The sequence below is a fragment of the Centrocercus urophasianus genome, unplaced genomic scaffold (genome assembly GCF_019232065.1).
Source record: "Centrocercus urophasianus isolate 14NV4802_14NV808 unplaced genomic scaffold, USGS_Curo_1.0 seq_23, whole genome shotgun sequence".
Classification (NCBI taxonomy): domain Eukaryota; kingdom Metazoa; phylum Chordata; class Aves; order Galliformes; family Phasianidae; genus Centrocercus; species Centrocercus urophasianus.
In genome coordinates this window covers 6,187,863-6,214,801 of record NW_024884789.1, presented here as the reverse complement: position 1 = coordinate 6,214,801, position 26,939 = coordinate 6,187,863, and the positions used below count along the sequence as shown (strand labels likewise).

General features: G+C 40.9%; 1 protein-coding gene across 1 annotated transcript in view; it reads right to left on the bottom strand.

Moving 5' to 3' along the window:
- AGBL1 (AGBL carboxypeptidase 1) overlaps window positions 1–26,939 on the bottom strand; it is a 281,145-nt gene that overhangs the window by 83,765 nt on the left and 170,441 nt on the right. Inside the window, exon 22 of the mRNA XM_042824521.1 lies at window positions 2,907–3,073. Within this exon, the coding sequence (XP_042680455.1) occupies window positions 2,907–3,073 (167 nt within the window). The remainder of the gene's footprint in view (window positions 1–2,906; window positions 3,074–26,939) is intronic.

Here is a 26,939-nt window from a genome sequence, read left to right as displayed (position 1 = left end):
ACTGTAGGGTTTTTATAACAGAAGAGACCTCTGACTTGTGATCTATGTACCTTTGCCAAGAGGCATTTCATCTGGAAGTCAGGTCTGTCCAGTACTGGATTAACTTCTCTTTCCATGGCTTGACCTGTCACCCAAAGTACTATAGAGATGGGCACTCAGAAATGCACACTTAGAAAATTAGATGGACGTATTTAACATAAGCACTGTGCAATGAATCTCACTGATCAGCTGTAGTGGTCAGTGCAATTTCAGCCTGCCTTCTGCAAAACAAAATCCTACCAACTAAATAACGATTTCATCAAGGTCGAGCAATAGTCTTCATTTTTTTTTGACAATGTTAATCTTGCTCCGATAGGAAACATCCATATGCGTATCCTTCTCTAGACGTGTCAGCAAGACAGTTTTCTGCAATACTCTTCAACAGAAACAAACATTAGCTGCAGTCGGTGCCACAGGCTCCCACTTAAACACCCACTATTCATTACACAGTACAGAATTCTGGCAAAGGGATTGCCTGCAAGGTGTTTAAACAACTTCTGCTCACAGTGTAAAGCACACAAGAAAGACATCCCACACCATAACCATGTAGAGCACTCTGTGTTGAACCTGCAGGCCCCAAGTTTAACTCTGCTTTGGCAAAGGTACAAAAATAACTTGGGTATTTCCATCCTCACAAGAAAAAAGCATAGAAAGTACTCAAGGATGCTGTGCATCTTTGTGATAACTACTTCCTGCTTCTTAAACCTCCTAGACTTGGAAAAAGCAGACTGTAATTTCCAACGACGTAGTGACACACCAGCAGTAAGCAGAAAGACTCTGGTGACCTCCTTGTGCTACCTAGAAGGAAAAAGACTGTACTTCATCTTTACAGACTAAGATTAGGCTGAGTGGAACCCCAAACTGCAACCTCCAGAGAAATGTTTTGATGGATAATCATTTTTTTTTATTTCAAAGTCTATGAGTTATTTTATTTCAAAGTCTGAGCTGGGGGGAGAGGCCTGGATACAGCTGCTCTCCTGCCCATAGCAGTGTGTTCTCTGTATTCTGCATTCTTCCTTTGGTTCCTAGGCCTCCTATGCCCACTAAAATCAAATTATGCAATTCTCTTGGTGAGACTCAAAGAAACCCAGAAGCAAAATTTTAATTTTCTGAATCAGAATCAATACACTGCACAATCATTTTCAATGAATTATTTATCATAAAATAGAATATGCTTACAAACCCCTTGGTCCCCGTGTCTCCCTTCTCCTGATCTCCCGCAAAAAAACCTCCTACAATATGACGAATCTCTAGACAGGAGCAAACAATGCAATGTTTACTTGTACTATAAATGCCAACTAATCGCACCTAACCCATCAGAACTCCATAAATCTGCAATTCTACCCAGTGAAGTGGAAGCGAACAAGTCACCATCACACTGCCTTTCAGCAGTGGCACTCCATCCCCAGATGACATGGAGTTACTAACGCTGGGAAACCTTGAAAGGACAGAGTGCTTTGCTTTCAACCACCACAGACATGTCTGGAGTGGTATGGGAGCTTTACAAGACAAGGGATTTTTCTTTAATTGTTAACCTCTTTAAAAGTATTTGTCATTGGAGAGTGTCTTATTGCTATATTGGTAAAGGTCCATTGCCTACACAACATCAGGAAAAATGAAATGAATGCTCACTAACATGAAATCAACCAAAGAAAAAGGTAATGGGAAACCACACAAATGAGAGAAAGTGCTCACGGAGTCAGTATGACCAGATGGCTTATTTTCAGTGTTTGGGGCAAGTCAAAGTTTAATATTTTCCTTCCCAGAAGTTATTTTCATGCAAAAGCTTTTCTAGTTCTAATTCAGAACTGAAATTTTGATTTATATCTCAAACCCATCTACCTGGCCAGGCTTCAGTAGTTCTCTCTAATGACACACCAACAATTTGTCGGATGGCTGTCCACAATAGTGAAACCATTTAGGATACATGCTAATTGCTTCATTTATATGTTCCTATGTACAAGTGAGCACAGCTATACCAAAGGAATGTCTCTATATTTTAGTTCTCTTTTTTTCATTGTTCCCCATAAACATTAAAAGCCATGAACAAGCTTGTAAGAGTGGTTTCAGGCATGAGGAACAGGTGGTGCTAATGTCAGTTAAGTATTCCTGCAGGGGGAAGACTGGAAGCTTGCTGTAAATTATGGGGGCATTTCTGCAACAGAAAAATTGGCTTTTCATTGATGAAGCTGGAAGCACTCTTTGATAACAAACCCACTGGGAGATTCAAATCATATCACATCTCTAAGTTTTTCTTTCTCCATTTGTCTTGAAAAAACATTACTGCAAGTGTAAGTGCTTGCATGTAGCACTAAGAAGAGGATGGTTTAGAAAGACCACATACATTTCGGCTTCATTACAGCTGAAGCATCCCACAGTCTGACTTCCAGGGCAAATTCCCCATATACTTACACTGAGGCAACCTCACTTGCGTACATCGCACTGAACATAGGAAACTAAAAAATGAATTTTTCAATTTGATAAAAAAAAAACCTCCTACGTGATCGTTTGGATAATGACATCATCACATGCACCAAAAGTCAGAAACCTATGGATTATATGTCTGTAGGATTGGTGCTGTGAAGAAAAGAGGAATGACTGTGTGAATCCTTGCAGAATCAGGCATATAAATTTCTAAATCAGACCATCAAAGCCCTTTGCTAATCTTCAGTATTAGTTCCCAGTGGTATAGCACTTGGAGAATATCTTCCCTGTAGGTGATTGTCTTCACAGAGAGATATGAGCTGGACAGAATGTCACCTGAAACTTTGGTTTCCTGCTGATGAATTACTCTGGGACAGTGCCATCCATATGCTCAAGTAATATTTTGAGAGGAAAATGAAAATCACAAGAAAACTGTCACTGACCTTTGTGCCCGGTCTGTTATTGTTATTTCTTCCTCCAGATCTAGGAGTAGCGCTGCCTGAGCCATCACCTTCTTGCTGCAGGGCAAGGATTTGAGGTGCAGAATGAGCAGAGCAAGGCAAAACTTGCTTCCCATCTCCTCCAGCTCTTGAGTTCCCAGCTGCAAGCCCTGGTGGAAAAAGTAGGAAGTTTCATTGCTGAGTGTACAAACTGCAGGTGTTGGGAGATTGTTTTTCAGAAGGACAGTTCTTAGATTTCTTCCTCCCAACTGAACGAGGTATTTGTTTGCTTTCTATATACGCAGAAATTTCAGTCATTCATGAATTCAATGACAGCATTTGTTCTATTTGTTCTTGTATATTTAAAATAGCTTCTATTTCACAACTGCGGAAACAGAGGCAAGTAGCATAAAAGTTGTCATTGTAAAAATTAGACTCATACCCAAGGAGGATCTGACTAAATACAAATCATTATGTCTTTTTTTTTTTTTTTTTCTCTCCGCAGAAGTGTAATCTCCCTAAGCAATGGGAGACAAATAGGTTTTATAACTGAAAATACTGGGCAGTGGCAGAGATTAAAGAAAAACAGTGAGGAGGGGAAGGAGGGAGGATCTTTAACAAGTTATGAATTGTTTTTTAAGAAAATCAATTACAAAGTAATTGCAAAATAACAAACAGCTCTGAGGAATTTCTCGGTGTATTAAAAGCTTATGTCTCTTGTAAGGATGTGCAGGCAAAGAAATGCACAGACAGGATTGGGATTACCAACATCACCTTTCTAAGAGGACTCCTTCAAGCTGTGGATCCTCACTTGGAAGAGCCCTGACTTTGATAGTCTATGCATGCTTTTACACTAAGTAAAAAAATAAAGATCTAACAAAAAAGTAACAAGGCCTACACAGGAGTAATCCGGCGTAATTACTGGTAGTTTCTCACAAGCAGTGAGATGGCAAGAGACCAAAAAACCCCTAAAACACAAAAGAATGGCTGGAAAAAAAAAATAACCCTAAGAAACTGCAAAATCCCTCATCTTTGGCATTTAGTGATCACATCATGTGTTACTCCTTAATGCTATCACACCAGGGGTTGAATCAATTGCTGAGCAATTGCTGCCTTTGTCAGTATCAGCCCTGTGTGCTTTTGAAGCACAAACCACCTCTGCAGCCAACCTTCTGACAAGAACTCCAGTCCCATTTCCAAGACAGTTTCCTTAGCAACTGCCACAAGTCCACGTTCACAGCCCTGGCAGCAGCCACAAGCACGGTGTGTGCTCCATCCAGCATGGCCTGCACTTGACCCTCCACTCAGTGTTTGTTAGTGGACATCTTACCGGTAACAGAGCCAATACAATATATTCCAGTAACCCATAACAGGGGGCTGAGCTCTGATCTCATATTTCTTAGTAGTTTGTTTTGCTTTTTAAATTTTTATATGCTTCCTGTTTAACGTTGCATTTGTCACTTCCCTAGGATCTTCTGCAGAGCTGAGAGAAAATGGGAGCCAACAGCATGCAGGTGGACGGAAGAAAGATGTTTCTCAGGTGACCATCTACAGCTCCCTTGTAGTGCTTTTTTTTTGGTTTATGTTTGTTAGAGGCCACAAAGTACCTCACAGGGTGAAAGCCTCAGCTTCAACTCCAGCAGGTCCAGAATGTACAAAGAAAATCTAGCATTACAGAAGCCCTATCTGATAACAAATATATTTTCCTGTAGTAATACATTGAAATTCTATTTCTTTTCTGAAACTCTATGAGTAAATATGAATAGGTAATTATAATGATGAACAGGAACAAATAATGCATTATTTTGAGCTCAAACAATACTGAGTGGTTGGACAGCAAGATAAACAGAGGACATGCCTAAAAGAGCACACAAACAATATGAGAAAACTGAGCCTCACTACCAGGCAGGGCTGAAGGACTCTGGAGAACTGACTTCTGCTCTCAGAAAGTCTCTTAAATATCTTTAAAGCAGTCAGCAAATCTCCAACATCATTTCTTCTCCCATCCTAATCACCTATACTGCAAGCTTTGCTAAGTAAGAGCCAGGTACAACGAACTATAGTAATTATTAATAATGATAAGAAAACAGATGAAGAGGCTTCGAGGAACCAATGGTCATTAATACAAAACAGCTCTACATGGATTCCTAACTTTCATTATTTTACTTCAGAAGATATTTCAGTGTGCCAGAGTTACAGTCAGCAGGTAGAAGTGGTGACATTTCTGAGCAAAAAAATGTCACATCCACAGCAGAAGAGTTATTCTCTCACGGCTAAAAAATACAAAGAACATCTTGGGGCTTTCCCTGGGGTGTATCTCAGGGTCCTGCTTCCAAGGCCTAGGCAGCACACTAAATACCTATCGATCCAGGAGATGCGAATAGTGACAGTGCTAAAACTCAGCCTGTGGGCTTACGATTCCCTGGGGTTTTATTCAGATATGAATAGGCCTTAAGAAACTATGAACAGAGAAGTAATAATAATAAAACTATAATACACCTGAGAAGCCTCAGACAGTAACTGCTCATGCTCTGAAGTTAGCTGTTGTATGATGGATCCATATTGCTTTCAGAGCAGACAGCTTGGGAATAACAGCAGGAAACCTCAGCTAGAACATTACAAGTTAACACATTTAATTCACCTCGAACACAGGCAGACTTATTTTCTAACTCAGAAAATGCTCTCCCTCTTCTTCCTCAGCTCTCAGCAGAGGTTGGGGCTGAAGCTGCATAGGTGACTACCATTAAAGTGAAGATGTCGACAGAACTGACGTATCAAACTAATGGCATTGATGATATCTGCCAGCAGTGCCACGAGCTGGTGCTCTGGTTAGGATCCAGCCCCTCTTGCATTGCTTGAAAGGGATTTCCCTCGTAGCTCTGCAATAGACATGGCTGTAAAAAATGATCAGATCATGCTCACAACTTTGAGTTGTGAAAAAATTATACAAGAGATAAAGAAAGAGAAGTGGTGAACTTTGGTTTTGATTAAGAAGCAGGTGGGAAGCACACATCCACGTCAGTGAAGCTGCATTGTTTCTACTCACAGTGACAATATATAATCCATTTGCCACTACTGTACAGGAGGAAGCTGTTCTACCTGTCAGCAGGTTCTCTGCTATGTCCTGAATCCTCAGTGACCCTATCCTTCTCTATCACAATGCCTTATTGCTCTGTCCTCCTTTGGAAGCATCTATATGAGAAGCGGAGCACAGTGCAGTCTTCCAAGCCAGCAAAACCTAAGCAAAGTCTGAATCAAAAAAGTGCACCAGAAAGCTGCAGACAAGATCATCAGTCTTAATTAGTTTAGGCTCAGAGATATGCTAACAAAGCTATTCTACTTTGATGATCAGCTCATATCTTTGCACAGTTCTTGCTCTTCACAACATGAAAGTACCAGTCTGGATCAGCATCAGCTTGATACATCACGCTCTGCTGCACAATACAAATATGCCCACTGGTCCCATGGGCCCCCTCATGCAAGTCTTTTAAAGACATAATGTTAAAGGATAACAGGCTAATCATTTCCTGGCTATTATAAAGAATAATGGAGCTAAACATTTTTTGCCAATCTTCTCATTTTTTCATACCACGGCAGGCAGTACAGTAAGAGACATCACCCAGTAACTCTCTAATATTTGGATGTGTCTTAACACATTATTTTGTGGGAAGAAACATTCCAGAGGAACTCAACATGGCTAATCAGATGAATTAAATGGACACAGTCTGTTAGCTCTTGGTCTAGTTAGACCAATACATTTCTTCTCTTTTGTGCCAAAACCGTTTTTATTATAACAGCTAGGGCAGTGAGGTGTTCACCTGCATCTCCTAATTGACACTGTGTCACAGTAATAGAAAACATGGAAGGAGGAAAAAAAATAAAGCTATTCTGTGATTTATAGTTTGGCCAAGATAATGGCAATAAAAACTCTCCTAATGAAAGTTGATGAAATCATACCGGAAAAACAGTTCATTCACATTCAGCACTGATGCATCAACTATATACTCACAACTAAATGCTTCCAATGTCTCTCAATTTACCCAAAAGCACATCACAGGATAAAAGACAATGTAACAGGAAAACTTCATTATTCATTACTCATATACTTTAAACAATCCCACAGCCAAAGGCAGCAACAGCTTCATAACACAGATATTGTTGAAGAAGGTGGAAGGACTCCAAAAGTTAAATGAGAAATTTCTCTCTCCAGCAGGGTAGCTAGAGCTGCAGTTAAACTGGAGTTGAAAGATATTAATAAACACAAGTAGACAACAGATTTCAGAGCTATCATTTTTCTCTTGCATTCAGAGAAAAGGGATCTTTGGCATGCAGTATGGTCACTTTTGGGCACTGTTCAATCCTTGAGGCAATATTTTTTCCCTGCAAACTTACTTCCAGTCAACACATATACACACACATGCAGAGTATTCTCTGCATCTCAATAGCTTTACACATGCACAATGGTTATGCCCTAAGGCTAAGTATAAATAAATTGACAGTCTGGTTTCCCACTAATTCCATCAGTGAGCTCTCCATCGGAATACTAATAGAAACTGTTTTGAGGCCCTACAGGACAAACCACACAGCTGAAAGAAACATTTGGTGCCTGGTGCCTGCAGCTGAAATTTTAGCCCGGGCCAGCCCCAAAAGACAGTGTTCTTTAAAACCCCTGTGAAAGAAAACATGCTGACACACATTGGGGAACCAGTTATTGAGATGAGGACAGTGGGGAACGAGCCAGCTTTTCTCATGCCTCAGAGATCCCTAAGCAGTAGGTATGGCAAGCAGAACAGACAAAGTTTAGGGGATGGAAATTTGGGCCAAAAGATTTCAAAGGGATTAGGCAAGCAGAAAAGGCTGAAGAGAAAGAAAAAAATCGGGTAGCAGGAATTTCTAGAAAGATGAGAGGGGTTGGAGTTAAAGACAGAAGATAAAAGGACTGGAGAGATAAAAGGATGAGAAAGAGGGAGGGGTGGTTGAGGTCAGTGGATGCTGATACGGAGGAATGATAACAAGAGGAAAACTAATGGAACCCTCAATCCCCATCTCACTGTTGGAAAGGTGTGCCTCACTGTGAACGTCAGTCCCCACTATGCTTAGTACTTTGGCCACTGGGTGAGGAAACAAGGCGCCTTCCAGCTTGCCTTCAACCCACTCTGAAAATCTGCTGAATTTGGCTGGTGTTCTGATTCAGCTGGGACTGAGCAAGCTTCTTTGTTTTGGTACCCAAGAATGGGTTACTGATTTGTCATTCAAACGGACTCTTTCCCTGGCTAAAGATGCTAACAAGGCAAGATTATTTAAGGGATGGAGGGAAGCAGATCAGAAAGGAGAAAGAGGCCTGAAAGGCCTGCTAATAAGAGAACTGAGGATTTAGCAAACAGTAAAACTGGTGGTCAAGTTCTACTTATTTAGATAGCATAGAAAACCATCCAAGGTGAGCACAAGGATGGGACTACATTCTCATCACCCTCCCTCAGAAACTGCACACTCACACACAGCAGTAGTGGTTGGGTAAGGAATGCTTCTATGCTTGTTGTATGCTGGTACACCTCTTCTGCGCTGCTCCACGAGACCAAAGGTAGTACAGGGTACCTGAATGTCTAGTTTTGCCAGATCACTTTTTGGGTATCATTGGGACAAATGTACACATTTATGTCAGGCATAACTGAAAATAACATGTGAAAAGTGGCAGAATCAGGAATAAAAGATGGACAAAAATAGAACGCAAAACCAAGATATTCTCCCCTATGTAGACAAGCCATATAGGTAAACATTATTCCTTGCAGAGCTCTTGTTTTCCAATAAAGTTGAGTAGTAGACATTGGTCTTCTGTCTCATCCATTACCATGGGACATCCTAGGGAAGTATTTTTAGGCTCCAGATGGACCCAGACCTAGCATTAAAGATTATCCCTCACTGCAGAGGCTGAGCAATCTTTCACCACTTCCCGCAATGTCTTCTCAAACACAACCTAAGAGGCTGAACGAACAATATGCGAAGGCAGAACGGAGCACTTCAGAGGAGCCTGCGCTGTTTTGCAAAGACTGGGTCAGCAGTCTCTGAAGTTCTGATCTAAGGATTACTCTTGTAGGAAGAAGTCTACCTGCATGATCCGGTTCAAATGGTTACCAGTACATCATGCATATCTCACATTACCAACTAGCCATAATGCATGTGGAGGAAACAGGAGGAAGACATGGTACTGAAGGTCCAGAGGGCAAAGAACAAAGGTAGTGGGAATTGTCAGTATGCTTTTGTTGTTGTCATTGCTTGTTTGTTAATTAGGGAAGAAAAAAAACCAGAAAATAAATAAAAAAATAAGTGCTATTTCCTGAAAGAAAACAAATACCGCTCCAGATAATCAACTCTCCTACTTGGCATACAAGAAGTAGAAATGGGGAAACCGTTCAAGGTCATACAGTGATTCTGGGCAGTGCGAGAAAAGAAAGCTGTTTGATACTGGTGACAACCAAGTGCTTTGTTCAAGAAAATTCCTTTCTTTAATGCAGGTCCCAGTATTGGCAACAGGCTAACTGGTATTACCCCATCTGACTGTGCCTTGAACATTCATCTGTAGTCTACCCACGACTTTCTCTCACGCATATACCTTCTGCTATGTGAACTCTGTGGAACCTGGAACAAGTCACAGACAGGTTATAGCCTGAGGTGCCTGAAGATTAAATGTGAGGTGGAGCTCTAAGTACATCTGAGAGTCTGTGTCAAATGAATTAGCTCATAAAAGCAGTCTGGGAAAGCAAGAAGTTGAATTTTTGCAAGTCCTAAATTGGCAGTTTAATCCCTGGATCACTTTTCCTCCCTCTCTACTTCCACTTCTCTGCTTGTATGAGTGACTTCAGCATACAGAAAAGTGAGCAGACTCCAGGCCCACCCAAGCATTTTCAGCTATGAGTTTAACCCATTTGGCCATATTTCACCGTGGGAGTAAAATAATTTCCTAATCCTGGCTGGTGATCACTACATGCTTGGGAACAAAAGGATTTATGATGTTTATTCTGGCTAATGTAAATACAGATGCTATTCAGAAAGTGTCTAACCTGTTTTGAACATTCTTAATACAGCATTTGTCTCCATAACGTCATTCACTATGAGGTTCTCCTGGTTAATTATGTGTTATATAAAGAAGCAATTGTATCTTTTCATGAAACGCCCTCCATATTGTTTTACATTACACAACACCTTGTTATTTTTCTGTGTGGCTTTAAAGTAGAGTAAGTATTTACAATAACAATACTGGGAAATTCCACAGTAGATTTTATTTTGAAATTCACTATGCTATAATCTGCAATGCAGGAAGCTTTGAAGCCTTTCCCTCTCCCTCTGATAAAATACATGCTATTCTGCCTAACCCAGAGGTGATGAAAATATGTAGTGACCAAAACCATACAGCAAGGCTAGTGTGCTTTTCTTCCCCATCCAAAATAAGACCCCAGGATGGATGACGGTATCACTTTTGCACCAACATAATGACAAAGGCACTAGAGTGCATTTAGCAAGAAGCCAGCACAGCATGACCCAGACATCACAGCATGCTCCAGCCTGATAGCTGTCTGCCCCACAGGATCTCTGGTGCTCTGTTTCCATGCTAGCACATTACAGACACAAGCAGACCAGCAAAGCTGCAAGTTGGCCTTGCAGCAATGTTACATGGAGTGGAATTTAATGGGGTGGCGAGTCTGCTTCCTGCTATGCTGCCACCAAATATCCACATCACTGTGAAGCCTCTCCCCAGCAGTGCTGAGTGTTACTGCTGACCTCTCTGCACTCCTTCCCTTTCTCTCTCAATAGCTCCAGTATCACTAATACTCTCCCATATCGAAGCTGCCTTCCAGGCCACTAAACTCCTTCATGTGCTTTCTCTAGCCCCCCTTTCATTATTTTTCTCTCTTACAAAGAAAATAACCCATAACACACACAGTAGTCCAAAGGAGGTACTACCATTCACATCTACAGGGATATTATAACATCTTCCAAGTCTACATTTTTTCACATACACATGCATCTTACTCGCTTTCTTCTTTAATGCTGCTGCTGCACATAGCACAGATATCTTTATTGAGCTGTCTTTCTAATCGCTACTTATGTTTTTCTGAACAGTAAGAGCTAATTCAGAGCCCAACCATGTGTTTGAATGCTTTAAACTACTCCTTCAAACACGCTTTACCCTGCCACCGTCTGCATTTTATCTTCCATTCCCATAACCACAATCTTGCTGTCCTCCTTCCTACTGTATAATTCATCTCAGCTGCAAACAATAAATCTTAGTATTTTACTGTTCTCCTCATTTTTCAGTCATTAAAGAAATACAGACCAACTCAGAGCGGTAGCTGGAGTCACCTTACTATCCATTTCTTCCCACCCCAATGATGCTTAATATATCCCACCTATTTTTCCAGACTTTTAAGTAGGTTTTCACTATACAAATGACCCTTTTGTGCCTTACTCCAAAACTCCAACTTTTTTTTTTCTTTTTCTTTTTTTTTTTTTTTTTTTGCAGGAAACTCTCTTCTTCTTAGTTCTGACTTATGTAGGATGTCCATCAATGCTGCTCACTTAAATATGAGTCTTGACAAATAAGAAACTTTATATATCATTTCTCCTTCCCTCTTTCACTCAAAAAAAAAAAAAAAAGCAAACAACCCACCACGTCATCAAGGTAATTAACTCAGTCACTGTGCTTCCCTGTCCTTGTGTTTCTCCAGTGCTTGTGGTTCTTTTTTTGGTGGTTCTCAGCCTCTGGAGTAAATTTTAAAACGTAAGGAATCACAGCGCGTTGCAGCACAGCATGTTTTACATGTCTGCTATCTACTCTACTGGTCATTATTAATGATTTCAGCAGTTCAAATCTTCCATTCCTTTGTTCCCTTACAACTCTTATAGGAATAAAAGCTGAGCTTTACCTGATTCTGTGTGTTGCAGCCTTGGCTGAATATAAAATAACACCAACAGATAACATGCAGGCATTGTCTTCCTGCATAAAACAGCCAACGCAGTCCCACAGCATTCAGCTCTGTTCCTGTTCTGGCTGCCTACCAGCTCTGCCAATGTGCTTGTGGCTCCAGGACAGCATAAATAGCTCCAGAATGCATCCAAATCTCAGCCTTCACAATTCCTTATTATTCCAGTCCTGAGGGTCCACTGTTTCCTTCCAGAGCCTTTTGATCATGACTTGGAGCATGCCTCGGAGCATGCCTCTTTTTTCCAGATCTAAGTCTGTCCTATACTAAACCCCTCATTTCCTCCAACTCCTGCTTCCATTGGCACCAAAGCAAAACTTCTACCCCAGGGCAGTCTTCTTGCCTGGGCCACACCACGTGCCAGCTCCTGCAGTTAAATTACCGTGCACATATTCACAGATCAGCACAAGAACTTCTCTTTATTGGTCTCTCTAAAAATTTACTTTAAACATGTCTTCACAAAGAGATCCATGAGTGAGAGGTAAGGGCACAGAGCCATCTGCAGCTCTGAGCCTTCCTCTCTCATTTCTCAAATTTTACATACAATGAATGGCCATCCCCTTACTCTGAGACTTTTTCCTCATGTCAATTTTTCATCTTTTTTAATTTCATGAGTTCTCTTTGGTCATCTTCAGCTGTCAAAGCTGGTCTCCCTACCTAACACTCCCCCCAACTTCAGATCAGTGATGGTAAGCAACTACAGTTCCAGAATATATTGTATTAGCACTTCTGAAACAACAAAGGAACCATTGATTTTCCAAGCCAAAGATACACAGAAAAGCACAAAGAGCATTCATGCCCAGTTCAGATCAGAGAGGAAAGAGATACTTTTTGGTGTGGAATCCAGCTTGGTAACTGTTCCCTTTGAAGCTGAAGGATGGGAGTACAAATAAGGGGCTCGTTGGCTGTTTACTAATGGGTGTCAGCATAATTATTCTGACAGAGGACACTTCTTGCTGCTTGCTACATTTACTAGAAGAATGAGCAACAACAGTGAAAATCTGACCATTTCATTTTTCTCTTTCTCTTTTGAGTACTGTGTCCTAGCTACCCAGGGCAAGCTGGTAACACTGAGTGGCACTCAGGCTGCAGAATCCTCTTTGCTGCCTGTTTGATTTAATATAATTTCATGCAGCAAATGTATAATACAATAAAGCCACAGAAAGGGTTAAAGAATATGTGAGAAAGTTATCTCAAAGTAGAGATTTTACCAAAAGGCCTAAGGAGCAAGACTGATCATTTTACTGGGAGGCTGGTTAGAAGGGACATCTTGTGAAGGGTCTTGGGAGTACAGACCACACAGTGAGATGCCAAACATCAAGATAAGCTCCTCCAGGTGAAACAGTTGCTATCAACTGCTAATCAGGATTTGTAGGTCTGCAGAGTCCAAAGGCTGAAGATTCTACATTATTACAGGAGATATGAACCCATGGTGCTTGACCATAAGAAACCGATCAGCAGCATGAGCTTAGACATTTGGATTTATCTACCAAGGATGAGTACCAATTAGACACAAACTTTTGCAAACCACCTATAAGCCTTTTCCACTCCATAATCCCACCAACATCTCCGCTTACTGTGCTTTTGGAAAGAAATCAGATGTTTGAAGGCTGTAAGAAACAGACTGAAGAAAGGGAAACAAGATCAGAGAGACAGAAGTAGGGTAAGGGGGAGCAAGTGGGATAACTGATGTGACTCACACAAAAGCAGCTTATGTTTCCTCTTGTTCCGCAATGAATATTTTCACTTTGGCTTTTCAGAGACCAGCCAGAAGCAAATGCACAGCAGCTGAGTAATGCCTCAACCTCTAGAGCATCAGGTCAAAAAAAAAAAAAAAGACATTAGGTCTCAGAAGAATAAGCTACGTCTCTGAGTCTTTGGAGACCTACTGACCATTCACAGTGTGATGCAGGCAAACCTTTATTAACAGAGAAGATGCTGACTCCAGATTATGGGCATTCAAGGCTTCTCATCTTGCAGCTGTGCTACCTGAGAAAATTTGCATAAGAACAAGCTGCCTCTTTCTTAGAAGTCTTTTTCAACCTGCTTTTATGATTTCCACTAAAAACGATAATCCTCTGTTTGTGACACTGCAATCATTTCCACTGCAGTCAAGTGTAGTGCCCAGAAAGAGGATTACTGTCTCAGTTTGGGGAAGTATACAGACTTCAGAAAGAACAAGTTTGAAAGCAAATGACCTTGGTAATAAAGAACAAAAGAAGAGAAAACCACAGTGCATATGATCAGATCTACCACTTTCAAGTACATCTGATGCTTCAGGCTCATAAAAACTGATATTTCCTACATATGTTTGTACAGTGGAGCTGGAAAAATTGGCAACGTTTACCTTCACAGCGCCAACCCAACATACACTCAGATTTTTCCTTAGACAAACTACCAATGTTTTAAATGTAAACACTGGAGACACATATACAATAAACCCAGTACAGCACACAATGCCATGCATTCAGCACCGTGTCTTGTGAGGAGGAGCATCGCCTCACGTGGTGCTGAGTGTCCAACAACTGTTCTAAATCATTGCCTCTGGCAGTTGCTCTGAAATCCAAAGAACAAACAGTTAAAAAAAATAAAAGCAAAAGCCTTTTTCTTTTTCCCCCCAAGAAGATAATTTAGCGTGACTTTCTACAGAACAATTTGCATGGGATTACCCACAATACACTGCATTATGGTAATACTCTACAATCTCTGATGCATATTAGACTGGCAGTGTTAAAAATCTGTCAAAGGAAAAATAAATGATACAGGAAAATGATGATGTAAGACAGGACAGTAAACATTCTGCACTTGTGTAATCTGCCAAAATTCACTCCAAAATTGGCCTGGGAAAGAGAATGAGAGTATTGCGCGCTCGGAACAGCTTTAGGGAACATTCCCAACTCAAGCAGAAAACAATACCTGACTGACACACGGATGTAATCACAGAGGAGTGGAAAATACAACAAGCCCAAATGAAGAGCTGAATAGGAAACAAGGAGTGATTTTCTTCATTTCTTTGATTTCCCACTGGGCAGTAACCTGGAGGGAACCGTCCCTCTGGTTCATCCAAAGAGGGTTCGATTCACTACCCTTCACCACACGCGTTCACTCAGTCTGCCTTCTGCTCCTCTCCAAGGCCCGCTGTATCTTCTGATGTTGCTGGTGATCCTTAATAGACTCTGGACAGCCTCTGTGTTTTGTTCCCAAAGCTATTTCAGTCACGGAATCCAAACTACTAGCATCTCCTTCCCTCAGCCATGGTTGGCTGCTCCACCCTTCAATGGGCTTCACCCAGGGAACAGGGACTCCAAGATTTTCTTGCATTGATCTTGTACTTTCCTACATAAGAAAAGCTGCAGGAAAATAGTATCAAATGAACTGACTTTGCCAGTTCCACACATCATATTCCTAGTAATTCAAGTAATTGCCTATCACTCCTCATATCCCTAAGAATCATAGAATTATAGAATAGCTTAGGTTGGAAGGGACCTTTAAGATCACCGAGCTCCAACTGCCTGCCATGGGCTGGCAGTCCCCACCAGCTCAGGCTGCCCAGGGCCCCATCCAACCTGGCCTTGAGCACATTTAACTGGGCAGAGGCATTCTTCTGGCAAAGCTCTCACACTAGCAGGGGTGACAGACACTAAGGAGGGAATGAGGCATAGGTTTGGTCAAGAGAAAGGAAAGAGAGAAGTAGTATTTTCCACATGGGTTTCTTCATTAGTTCTCTCACCACTAAGTTGCAGAAAAAAAATTAAAGGAAATTAAAATGGAGGAAAAAAGAAATTAAAAAAAAAATCAACAAACAAGCAAAGGATGAGGCCAAATTATATTTGCTGAAGAGGAGTTATAGAGATTAGTGTAGTAATTAATCAAGACAACCATGTCAGCAAGGGTCTGACCTTTATTCCTGCCCTAGTAACAGCTTTGTCCCTGATGACTTTTGGCTTGCATGCTAAAGCGATTTAGATACATCCCTCAATTAATCGCAGAATATCCTCTGGGAGATAGGAGAGCAGTACTGCAAGCTGCAAACAGGGATGCTGAATCAGAGGAGGAGTGACCTAGTGAAGGGCACCTAGTGAAGGACATCTGCAGACCTGGGAAGATAAGCCACAATTCTCTTCACCTCTTATACTTTACCCTTCACTGCTGGAAGCAAACTTGTTTGAAGCTAATAATTTGAGATTTTGCCATATTAAAAAAAAAAAAAGATTTTTTTTAAAAAAAGAAAAAATGAAAGTCTTAAATAACTTGTCTTTTTCTGTAAAGAAGCAACAGCACCACATCAGACTCGCTCAGGCAAGATGAAAGACAGCTGCAGAGATCAGGGCATCAGTTAAACTTCAGTTACTTCCCTCTTCTCTCTTTTTTTGTGAGATAAAGTCCTTCTTTCAGGCAGACGCGCTGCCTATCCCACACTTGTAGAGAGTGTGGAGTCCCTTGCTCGGTGTTTTGGGTCACTTGCAGCTTCTGGAGTACCAGCAAGCCTCTGAGCACTACTTTCTGACAAAGAACCTCAAAGCTCTGCAGATGCAGTTGGGCACCTGAGCACCTGATGCAGTTGGGCACCTGAGGAGTACCTTCTATCCTGCACAGCAGGGACAGACACGTGGAATCTGAGCTCTCTCAGAAAGACAACATAGAACACCAGACTTTCAGTAAATAGAAGGACTAAAAAGCTACAAATTCAGGAGAGAGTGTTGATGCTCAAGATTGGCAGGAGACAGAAACAATGTAAGAAGATGTCTGCTTCTATTAGAATAGCCATTATCACAGCAACTGAATACCTGAATGTTTTTGTCTCCTAAGAAAAGAAACGTATCTGCACATCAAGTTTGCCCAATATGGTAGTTACAAGCAGAGGCTGTCAGAGCTTTATGCCTGTGAATTACAGTCCCTGTCAGGCTCTTAGCTAGTCAGAGTGAACAGAAGCCTTAAATTAATAGCTTAAGTTACAAAACTCAAGATGAGCAGCTAACACACGTGTTGAGTACACCCAGCTGGTTGTGAGGTTTTCAGATACTTGGCTGAATGAACCCCAGATCTCCTGCCCAACACAGACAGGGTCTGGTATAAAGTCTTGAATAGATTTTCTAGGGTTTATTTTTAGCAGCTGTTCCACAGTTCTGATATGGAACAGAGACAACCCAGACACGATACTCCGATAGTGAAATTAATCATTCTTTCAGAGCTCTGAGAGCACTAACAGGCCATAAAGGTCCTCAACCAGGCCCACGTGGGCCTTCACCCATACCCTCTTCCTATCCTAAGAGCCCCACTTCAGCTCAGGGCTCTGTCGTAAATGTGCTGGTCTCCAGCTCCAGTTGCAATGCTTGCATGCTTTTACCTGACCACACACCCTACGAGCCTAGATTCTGACTCACAGAACTGACCTCCCAGCTTCACCTTGTCACTGTGGACCTGCCAAGCAGTTTTTGAGCTGTCTGATCCCATTGACATCACCAGACCTTATCCTGACTTACTGACTTGTGTTTTTGCTTTGACGTTGGACCCATGGACTTGCCTAATGACTTAGGCTCATAGCTGAACCCAAGTACTCTTCCGAAGCCTGGTCTGCTTACCGTGCTTGGAGGCCATGAGACACGGTATAGGTATACCATCTGGTATTATCTCAATTTCTCCTACTGCTAGCACTGACCCTAATTCTTCTCTCAGAAGATGAACACATACTATCTTTCTCCCATAAACCTCAATACAGAGGTTACAACATCCTAAACCACGGCTAGATTAAGACCAACCTCACTGTACTACCTTACTTTCACTTGGCTGACATCTTCTTGTTCAGAAATAACTAACAGTTATCACCTCTCGGCCAATGTATTTGAATTTAGTTAAAAAAGCTTTTCAGAATAAATAAATCTTTAAACTTCAAGTGTCAAGTTCATTTTTGTTAAGGCCAACAGAGCTATCTCTCACTACAATCCAGCTACAAAAATAGATTCCCTTTCCTTAGCTATTGTTGGCAAACACGGGTTGTAGTGAGAGAAGTTATTTCTGGACTTTTATTGGCAAGCCTTTTTTTCAGAGACTAAAAGGAGGAGCTGGTGCTGGTGGAAAAATTGACATGACTTTCAAGAAATGGCAGTTTCTGCCAAGCTCTTATGCACATTTCTCAAGGGGAAATAAGGCTTTATTAGCTTCTCTTTCTAGAGGTCACATCTACGAGGGTAAGTGAAAGAAAAAGGCACATACAGAAAGTCCTCGGTCTCAGATTGACAATCAGCTGCACAGTCAGGGCCACAAAAGCCCTCTTGCGTTTGTGCCTCTTCTTTCACAGAGGAAAACCCCCATTTTCTTAGCACAAAATGATGGCTGAATGCGAATGCAGTGGAGTTTCCAACAGATTTTGGTACACTCTGTTACCTCCTACTTGGAAACCCTGTGCACTTCTCATCAGGCACGTATGTAGATCTGTGCATACACACATTTACATGATCACAGATGCACAGGGGCACATTTCTAAGACTCTAGTGTTACCAGAAACCCATCCATAAATATGCAATTAAAGTTACACGTTCATCAGACACACTGGTGCACAACTGAACACCTGAAAGTCTGAGAGAGCACATACTGGACTGTTTTCCACACCCATGTGTATCCAGATTCATTTTAATATTATAGTCTTGCACAGTCTCTAGTTTGCACCCACAAATACTAACTGCATAAACCCATCCCAGCAGTACAAACACTCAGTTAATGTGTAATTCAAAAAGAATAGGCAGACAGCTAAGTGGGAACATTCCTATCTGTTTCTCTCATAAATTTTGCACGTGGTCTTCAGGCATTTGTCAACAGCATGCTAATCATCTTCAGCAGTTACCATTATAAACAGAAGAACATAAGAACACAGATCTCAGGTCTTTATAAGTGAATGCATTACACTCAGCAATACCTGTCACCACTCAATAAATATAAAGGGATGGCACAGAATTGTACTTCTGATGCATTTGCTTCACTGTAACATGGAATTTTTCAGCAACGAGTTAGGAAATAACAGAATAAATATGACTAAATGGAAACATAAAAATTAAGCCCCTTTACCTAGACTCCTAATTACCTAGACTCCTAATGAAAATCTAAAATGACTGTCAAATGACTTGGGAAAAATATACCTGTTCTTTTCCACTCCTTCTGTATGTGAATTTAGCATACTACTTGTCAGCACACGATAGGTTATGCATGCTGTAGTCATTTATAGCCATAAACCTCAGCTGTGTCTCTTGTGACTCAGTGACGTTAGCTCTGTCCATTCTATATTCTCTGTTACTATCGTTTTGGACTGGACAATGCACCAACTCCCAAACTCAACAGGCCCAGCTCTACCACTTCTGAATTTTCCCACTACAACTCCGCTAAAGCCACTCCAAAGCCCCTAATGTTTGGTGTCAGTCTTAAACAAAGAAATAGAAAAAAATGGTTCAGCAACTGGAAACAGTGAAAGATGGCTGTGATTGAAAACCACTTCCCTGTTTGCTCTGTCCAGCTCTGGGGCCTCTCTTCTGCATCCAAAATCCACTGAGGATCAGTCACTACAGACAAGGTTTTAGCTGTAGTCACTACAGGTTCTTTCACCAGGTCTGTAAGAGCAGTACGTACATCCATTCATAGGGGCATATCATTCATTCATAGGCAAGCAGTAAGCCTGCAGAGGCAGGTGGAAGTATCCTCTCCATGTACTCTGCTGCTGGTTTTCCTCCAAACAGGATGCAAATCCTGCACAGTCCTGTAGACTGAGTTCTCTCCATACAACAAGTAGCTGTGCTATGGCACACAAAAGTGCCAATGTGCCATGCAAGAATTAAAGGTTTTATGAGTTTTTTCTCCACTTCCACCACCTCCCCCTTCCTCTTACTGTCAAGTGTATACACACGAATGAGATGTATTTGGGCTTTGTGCCAACTCTGTAACACAGACACAGAAGTAATGTGGGTAAAACATGATTTGTTTAGGGAGTGCTCTGGTTGTCTTAAAGAGAAGGTCTTCAGTGACTGATCTGGCCTTTTTGCAAGCTTCTTACTGTTTGAATTCTAGATGAGGACTTATGAGACCTCACATCCAGTTCAGTATATCACAGCTGTGCACTCTCACGTGAAATCAGTGGAGCTGACTGAGAAGAGCAGGGTACTTGATGAAGCACCTTGGGGATTGAAATACGTGTTATTAAATGTACATGAAATAAAATCTCTCTTCAAAATTTCACCCTCATTTATTCCAACCAATCAAAATCTCGAGCAAAGGCAATCTGGCCTTAAATGGACTGTGCTTACATATTTGGAGAGAGCCTAGAAGCATCATGTGCTTCTCATTCTTACAATACATGTGAGTAGATAACATGCCAGATCTTATCACTATAAAACCAACCTCTCTTTGGGCTGTCCCTCATCTGTGAATGCTTTCACACAGATTCAGAAATCTGAGCTTTTCTCTTCCAGAAAGCATCACAAAAGATTATTCCAAAGAGACACAGAAAATTTTGCTAATATTCTTCCTCCTTCCTAGCAGTGAGTTCACAGAAGACATCATTCACGTTACAGCAGCTAACAGCAGACACTAAAATGTTACCTGAATACCCTGAGATCAAATGTCTGCCCAGAAGCAGTGAGTATCAAAAACATGACAAACAATTCATCACTTATACATTGTATCTCTGAATCAAGAGGTTGAAGGTATTTAAATAGGATCCGACTTTACTTTTGTCTGTTGTCTTCTCTGCTTTCTGTCAGCAACTTCTCTAACACCCACTGCTGTGGCAAATCTTGCTTACCCTGTCTTCCTATGCCACAAAACGTAACCAGATTGGTTTGATTTCCACAACCCCTATGCTGAGAAAGATAGTACTAAGAAGCTGTAGAAGAGTCAAGGAACACGTGCTGTGTTCTTTTCAACATCTTGATAAACACTGGATGAACAGTAATGAGAAAACCTTACAAGGAATAAGGCACTTCCCCTTACTCTACAACGCAGCAGGTCACGCCAGCTTAGAGAGCCAGTACTGACAGCAGTTGCCTGCTTTGTTTTGCTTTCCACCACCTTAGCCCCTTTTTGTCAATACCTGTCATTAAACTGAGCTGCACGGTGTGAGGAGGCCGCCCAACCCTTCTGCTCCAATCTCAGCTAGAAGAGGAGATGCAACACGGCCTCAGAAGACAGCCATCTCCTCTGCACATGGAAGCCCACAGGACAGCAAGGCACACGTTCACAAATGCCAGCGCTGTGAGCGTGCTGTCTGTCAGCAGGCTTCATTGCAATCCTATACACCACAATCCATACCTCTAATTAGTTACAAATGCAAAGGAACTGAAAGACAGATTTCCCACCTAGCTTTGCATTTATTAAAAGGTCACCAAGGAAACGTGATTTTTGCCTGTGAACAGAGATCTCAAAAGCTAATGAAACCTGAACTTCATCATTGCTGTGTACCTTTTCTTTTCAGTTTTCATTTAGAAATGAACTTCCTTGCCCCTTCACAAGATAATCCAGGCTCCCACAAGCGCTATGCAAGAACGATTTGGCAGAGAGGGTGAGACTTATGCATCCCTTCCATTTCTCTTCACACTGACAGCCATGAAACAGCGTCATATGACAGAGGAACGCTGCACACTTCAACATAATTTTAGTTGTACATAGCAAATACAGACCTTCAAGGAGCCACATGTGCTACACATAGGTGCACAGAATACAGGGACGTATTTAAAGCAATGTCAATTGCACACCTTTTGTGTTCTCCCTAAAACCAGAAACAAATGCATACATAAAAACATCTTTGGGCACAACCTCCTGTATGACACGCAAACACATCCTCTAAAGAGCATACAAATGTGCACCTAGCTACTGCATATACAAATCTATTTGAAAAAAAACAATTATGTGCACTTCATAACTCACTGGTAGTAACATGCCATTGCCACTTGTGTGCTCGTGTCTGTATTCTAACACATACCCCATCTCTATGCATACAAGAAGCCAGGGAATCAATAACCACTTACAGCCCTTCAATCCAACACTGTCAACTTTGTTCTCCTCTGTTTATAGTGACAGGCAAGCAAACCAAGGATAGGGGACACATCAGTATGCAGCGTAGGAGAAGTGGACACTATCAGCATAAGCAACAGACAGGAGCTACTGAATTCAGTAGGGGCTGCTCTTGCTTCCTGCAACCAAACAAGCAGAGCAGCCACTGTCCCAGAAATCTGCTTTATTCCCAAGAAATTCATGCAACCAGATGGAAGAAACCAGAGTAATAACTGGGGGCCATTTTCCTAAAACAATATAATTGTACAAAAGAAGATTCAGGAAAAAAATGCAATTCTTATATCTGCTTCCTAGGTCTGAGCAATGATCTTGTCTACATAAAGATGCACAACATGCTCAGTATAACACCAGAACAACTCGATATCATATCCTGCAGAGAAGACAGCATGAAACTAAATATACTTCAGACACAGCAGGCTACCTTTAAAATTGTCAAGTTGCTTCGTTGACCTTTTAAAGTGAATGAACATACAAATGTAATGCATTTGAGAGCAGTCAATACCTCAGTGAATTTCAACCAATCCAGCAGCATGTGGACTAACCAAAAAGCTGTTGGCCTGGCACGAGCTTTAATCGTGTATCTCCATCAAAGCTCACAGCCTCATCCACCCAACTGCCATCCAAGCATCTCAGAGCTACTCAGTCTCAACCTACAACATGGCCTCAGTTTTACAGTCCTGAGTTTCTCACTGTATCTATATTCAGAAATCTTCTGCATTATGAACACGTCCTATTATGCCAGGCCTGAATCTCCCCTGGGCAGAGATTGGCATTAATATAAATATAATTATGGTTTTTTAATAAATGTATGATGTCTGTCATTCTATCTCATTAAATTAACAACAGGAGTGAATTTTGTATTAGTCGTGACAAGGCCCATTTTCAAAGCTGACATTTAATATCACTCCCCAGTATAATCATACATCAGGGTCCACAAATTAAAGGATTTGGTATGAGCAAGGGATGATCAAATGCATGAAACCACAGAAGCAGTACTGGTAGTTTGCTGCAGATATTCAGCCTGTGTAATACAGTTATCTACAACTGATGAATCAGCAGAAATTCCAGCCATTTCAGTGCACACGAGGGCTGGTGGAAGAGTGCTTGATTTAGAAAAACTTCAGCACTTTGACCTCTGGAAGGCATTCCAATCACCAAAGACACTGGCTTGATCAGAAAAGTGACCTTTCAGTCACTATTTCACAGCCAGTCTGAGTTGTTTTCAGATTCCATCTACTTCATTCTCCCTCACCAGAAAAGACAAGAGGGCTGCTCACAAAAGGTCACTGGGAAAATGGTGTCCAGCTGCCTACTGCAAACTCCCCATGCACCATCAGACCGCAGGGAACATAAAACCCACAGCTCACTCAGTGCTTTCATCTTTGGTGGAAAGTGGCAGTATTGGCCACGGTGTTGAATTTAGGTACCTGTTCACCCAGGTGCAGGACATCTGAAGGTTGTGAGCAAGGTACTGTGTTGCCCAAGCGTGTTTATGCTGTGTTACAGAGCTGTCTCCCTTTTTCCCATCATTGCCAACTGGCGATGCATGCATGCCCTGGGCCATCACAGCATGGCTGTACAGCCCGTTCTACCCAAATCAGATGACACTCAGATCCAACTCTATTACTTTTCAACGCTGGGAAAAAGAATACAAGACAAACAATAAAACAATGGAACTGAAGGCATAATGTAACAGGAAAAGAAAGTGGCAGAGGAAATATCTTCACAAGTGCTTGTCCTCCATTGTTTTCACACAGAATTAGCATTTCAAATCAAATAAACTACTTAATTCAATTCTCAGTTCTCTCACAAGCTAACATCATTTTATATTTATCTCCAAGTCAGAACAAGTCTCTCCACTTGCAGCCTGCTGGCCATCAGCTTTTAAAGGAATACTTCCCACTGAGATGCTAACTGTCCTTCTGATCATGTGGCAAAAACATAGACATATTTAAAATTATTTTTGTAAAAGAAGTCATTTCTACCAGGAATAAGCTACTGCAAAATGGACAGTGTTTCAGGGCTTTTTATTCCTGCTGTACGTAGCGGTACTTCTCTCTCAAACTCATTTGCAATATCTTCCTCAAACTCATTGAAAAATAACCCTTCTCGTTGTGTTTCTGTATGAATTTCGGATTCAATTTTCCTGTGAAGTTCACTTGCTATTTCCAGCACCCCCAAAGGAAGCTTTCTGCAAAAGCTAAGAAGAGGTGGAACACAGTCAGAGACTTGATTAGGAACATTTTGGGAAAAACTTCTTAGTTTTTAACCTAAGGCGAAACTTCTTTGTAAAGTATCCCAGGTTTGAGGTGGCTTTTCTCAAAAAGAGCTCCTTGGGTTTTAGGTTACATTTCTGATCAGACCACATACAAAGGATAGCTTTTTATTTTCCAGTCATCGCATTAAATTCTTTTTTACTGCTCTTAGTAGTGACTGCCATGAATTTTCAGTTATATTCTTAGCTTCCCATATCTAATTCCTATGTTACTTTGGCTGATATCCATTTTCCCCTTTTTATTTTGCTCAGAGAGAATAAACCTTTGCATTTATCTCTCAGAATATCTTTGATCAGTCATGGTTAGGTAAATGACCTCTACTGTTGTTCACTCATGTCATTCAGAAACTCCAGTATATGCTCAGTACTAACAAAAAAGAAACAGACTAAAATAAGTGAAATCCACCTCGTTGCAATCCATCTATTGTATAGATTCTTCATCAGTGTTACGAGTCGCTGTCCCCTATGCTCTAATTATCACCTTCTCTTTACTGTTACACCAAGATGGGTTTTAATTAAATGCGTCCTCAATTCCAGATTAGAGAATTAAGCTTTTTTTTGAGTATGTAACAAAATCTATTTTTAAAACATCAATTTTTATTTATAATGCCTCTGTAATTTTTTTCTTCCTCTTGTGTTCTGCTTTATTTCTAATACTTCCTCAGCTCTGGAATATTATCCATTATTAAGGGAAAAACATACATGAACACATGTTAATAGAAATGCAGTCCTTTGCCCATATTAAACATAATTGGGTCATGATCACCGGTGTCTAGGTAACCACCAACTCCCACACTGAAGATTAATTCACCTTTCCTATTATAATGTGGTCCAAAATAGAGATAGATTAGATACAACATCTTTTGTGCTAGAAAATAATCATCTGTAATGTTCAGAGTCTGTAATAGTATTTACTGCTCCCTACATGAAATCTCAGGTATATAACACCCAAACAGAAGTCCAGAACTACACATTTACTTTTTCTGATGAATGCATTTACTTACAAGGTAACTCATCTCATTTTGCAGTTTGATTCTGTGGGACAAGCAGTCTCCTTAGCTAAACTTTGTCAGCACACCTGCAAAGATGTAAACCTGAATTATCAGAACATGAAGACGCTGCCATTCCGCCTCCTCCAAGCTGCATACGCTGATTATCCTTTCCCTCTCAAACAGGACTGCTCTGTATCTGCAGATTCTCAAATTCCAGAACCACACTTTCCCTATCAGGTTTCAGTACAACCAATTACACTCAATTTCATCAACAAGACCTTTCAGTTGATCTTGTTCACTATTCAAATAGTTAAGAGCTGTGTGTAGACTTTTGAGGAATGGATTTTTTCTGCAGCTTTTCCTGTATTTGAACGATTTCTTTAAGACAAACTATTTAAGTTTGAACTGCACTTATTTTAATAGAGCTCTTTTTTGCTGCTTCAGCATTATTTTTCACTTTGTGGAAGATCAGATCTCTTCCTCTGAAGCACAAGAGTCCCTCAGCCATACATCCTCTACGACCACAGGAAAGTAGTTCAGTTTCTCCACCAAGAAGTCTTCTGCTGCACATCATTTACGCAATCCTTACCCTTCCATTTTCTCTTCCTTCTCTCAATTTCAGCTCTAAAAAGCTGTCAGATAATATTAACAATACATCTTTCCTTTTCACCAAGAACCTTACGCGGCCTATGACACACAATTCCACATGCATCGTCTAAACTCATCTTTGTATCTTATTTGCCTTCAGAACAAAGTGCACAGCCATATCACACACTTGTTTACTTCTCCGTCCACTTTTCCTAAGTGGAACTCATGATAATTACTTGGTTGAAAATATTTTAACGATTCCTTGCCTCATTTCAGCAGCTATTAATCAAAGATTAATCTTCTATACTCCAGAAGCTGTCTGTCTTGAGTGTCTGAGGGAAAAATACTATAAAACATCAGCATTGAATGTCTCCAAATTCTCCTTCTCTCAGCTATGAGTAACCAACAGCTTCTTTGATTTCTACTGTCTCCAGCTTATTCATGTCTGGCCTGTCCCCACTTATGGTATGTATGGAAATCATTTTTGAATTGTCCCTAATGTCTGCATTTCCACAGGTTGTGTGCTGTGCTGAAATTTCTCTTTTCTGATCATGCATCTTCACTTGTAGATAGCCACCATCTGGCATCACATGCATAAAAAATGTCTTCCCTGGACAAAAATCAGAATATAGCATATCCAAGACAGATCACAACAAAGTTTTCTCTTTGTCATCCATATTCAGTATACAATAGAGACTCTTACGTAAAGATAAGCCATGAGCTCCAGAAATATCATGTCTAGACACACTGCCTTTTCTGCCTCATAGATTATCCAGCACAAGCAACCCCTTCATCTCTAAGTTTATCACAGTCAGAAGCACATATTTCTGCTCTGCTATTCAGAATTAAAGTGTTTGCAATTCAGTTTGGTTTAATTTACTTTGGAAATGAGTTAAGCCAAATTTAATTAAGGCCACCTTAATTCCGCTTCACAGTGTTGACACGTGGCTTAATGTGGTTTAGCACAGGACTTTCCACTTGCTCCTTTAGCTAATTCAGAGGCACTTACCTGCACGTTCTCATACAAACTATCATACGATTCAGCCTGTTTTAATTAATCATCAGAAAAAAGTGAAAGGAGACTTGGTTGCATAGTAAGTATTTTTAAGAGAAGAAACTGGGAATTACTAAAGATCTCTTTAAACCAGCA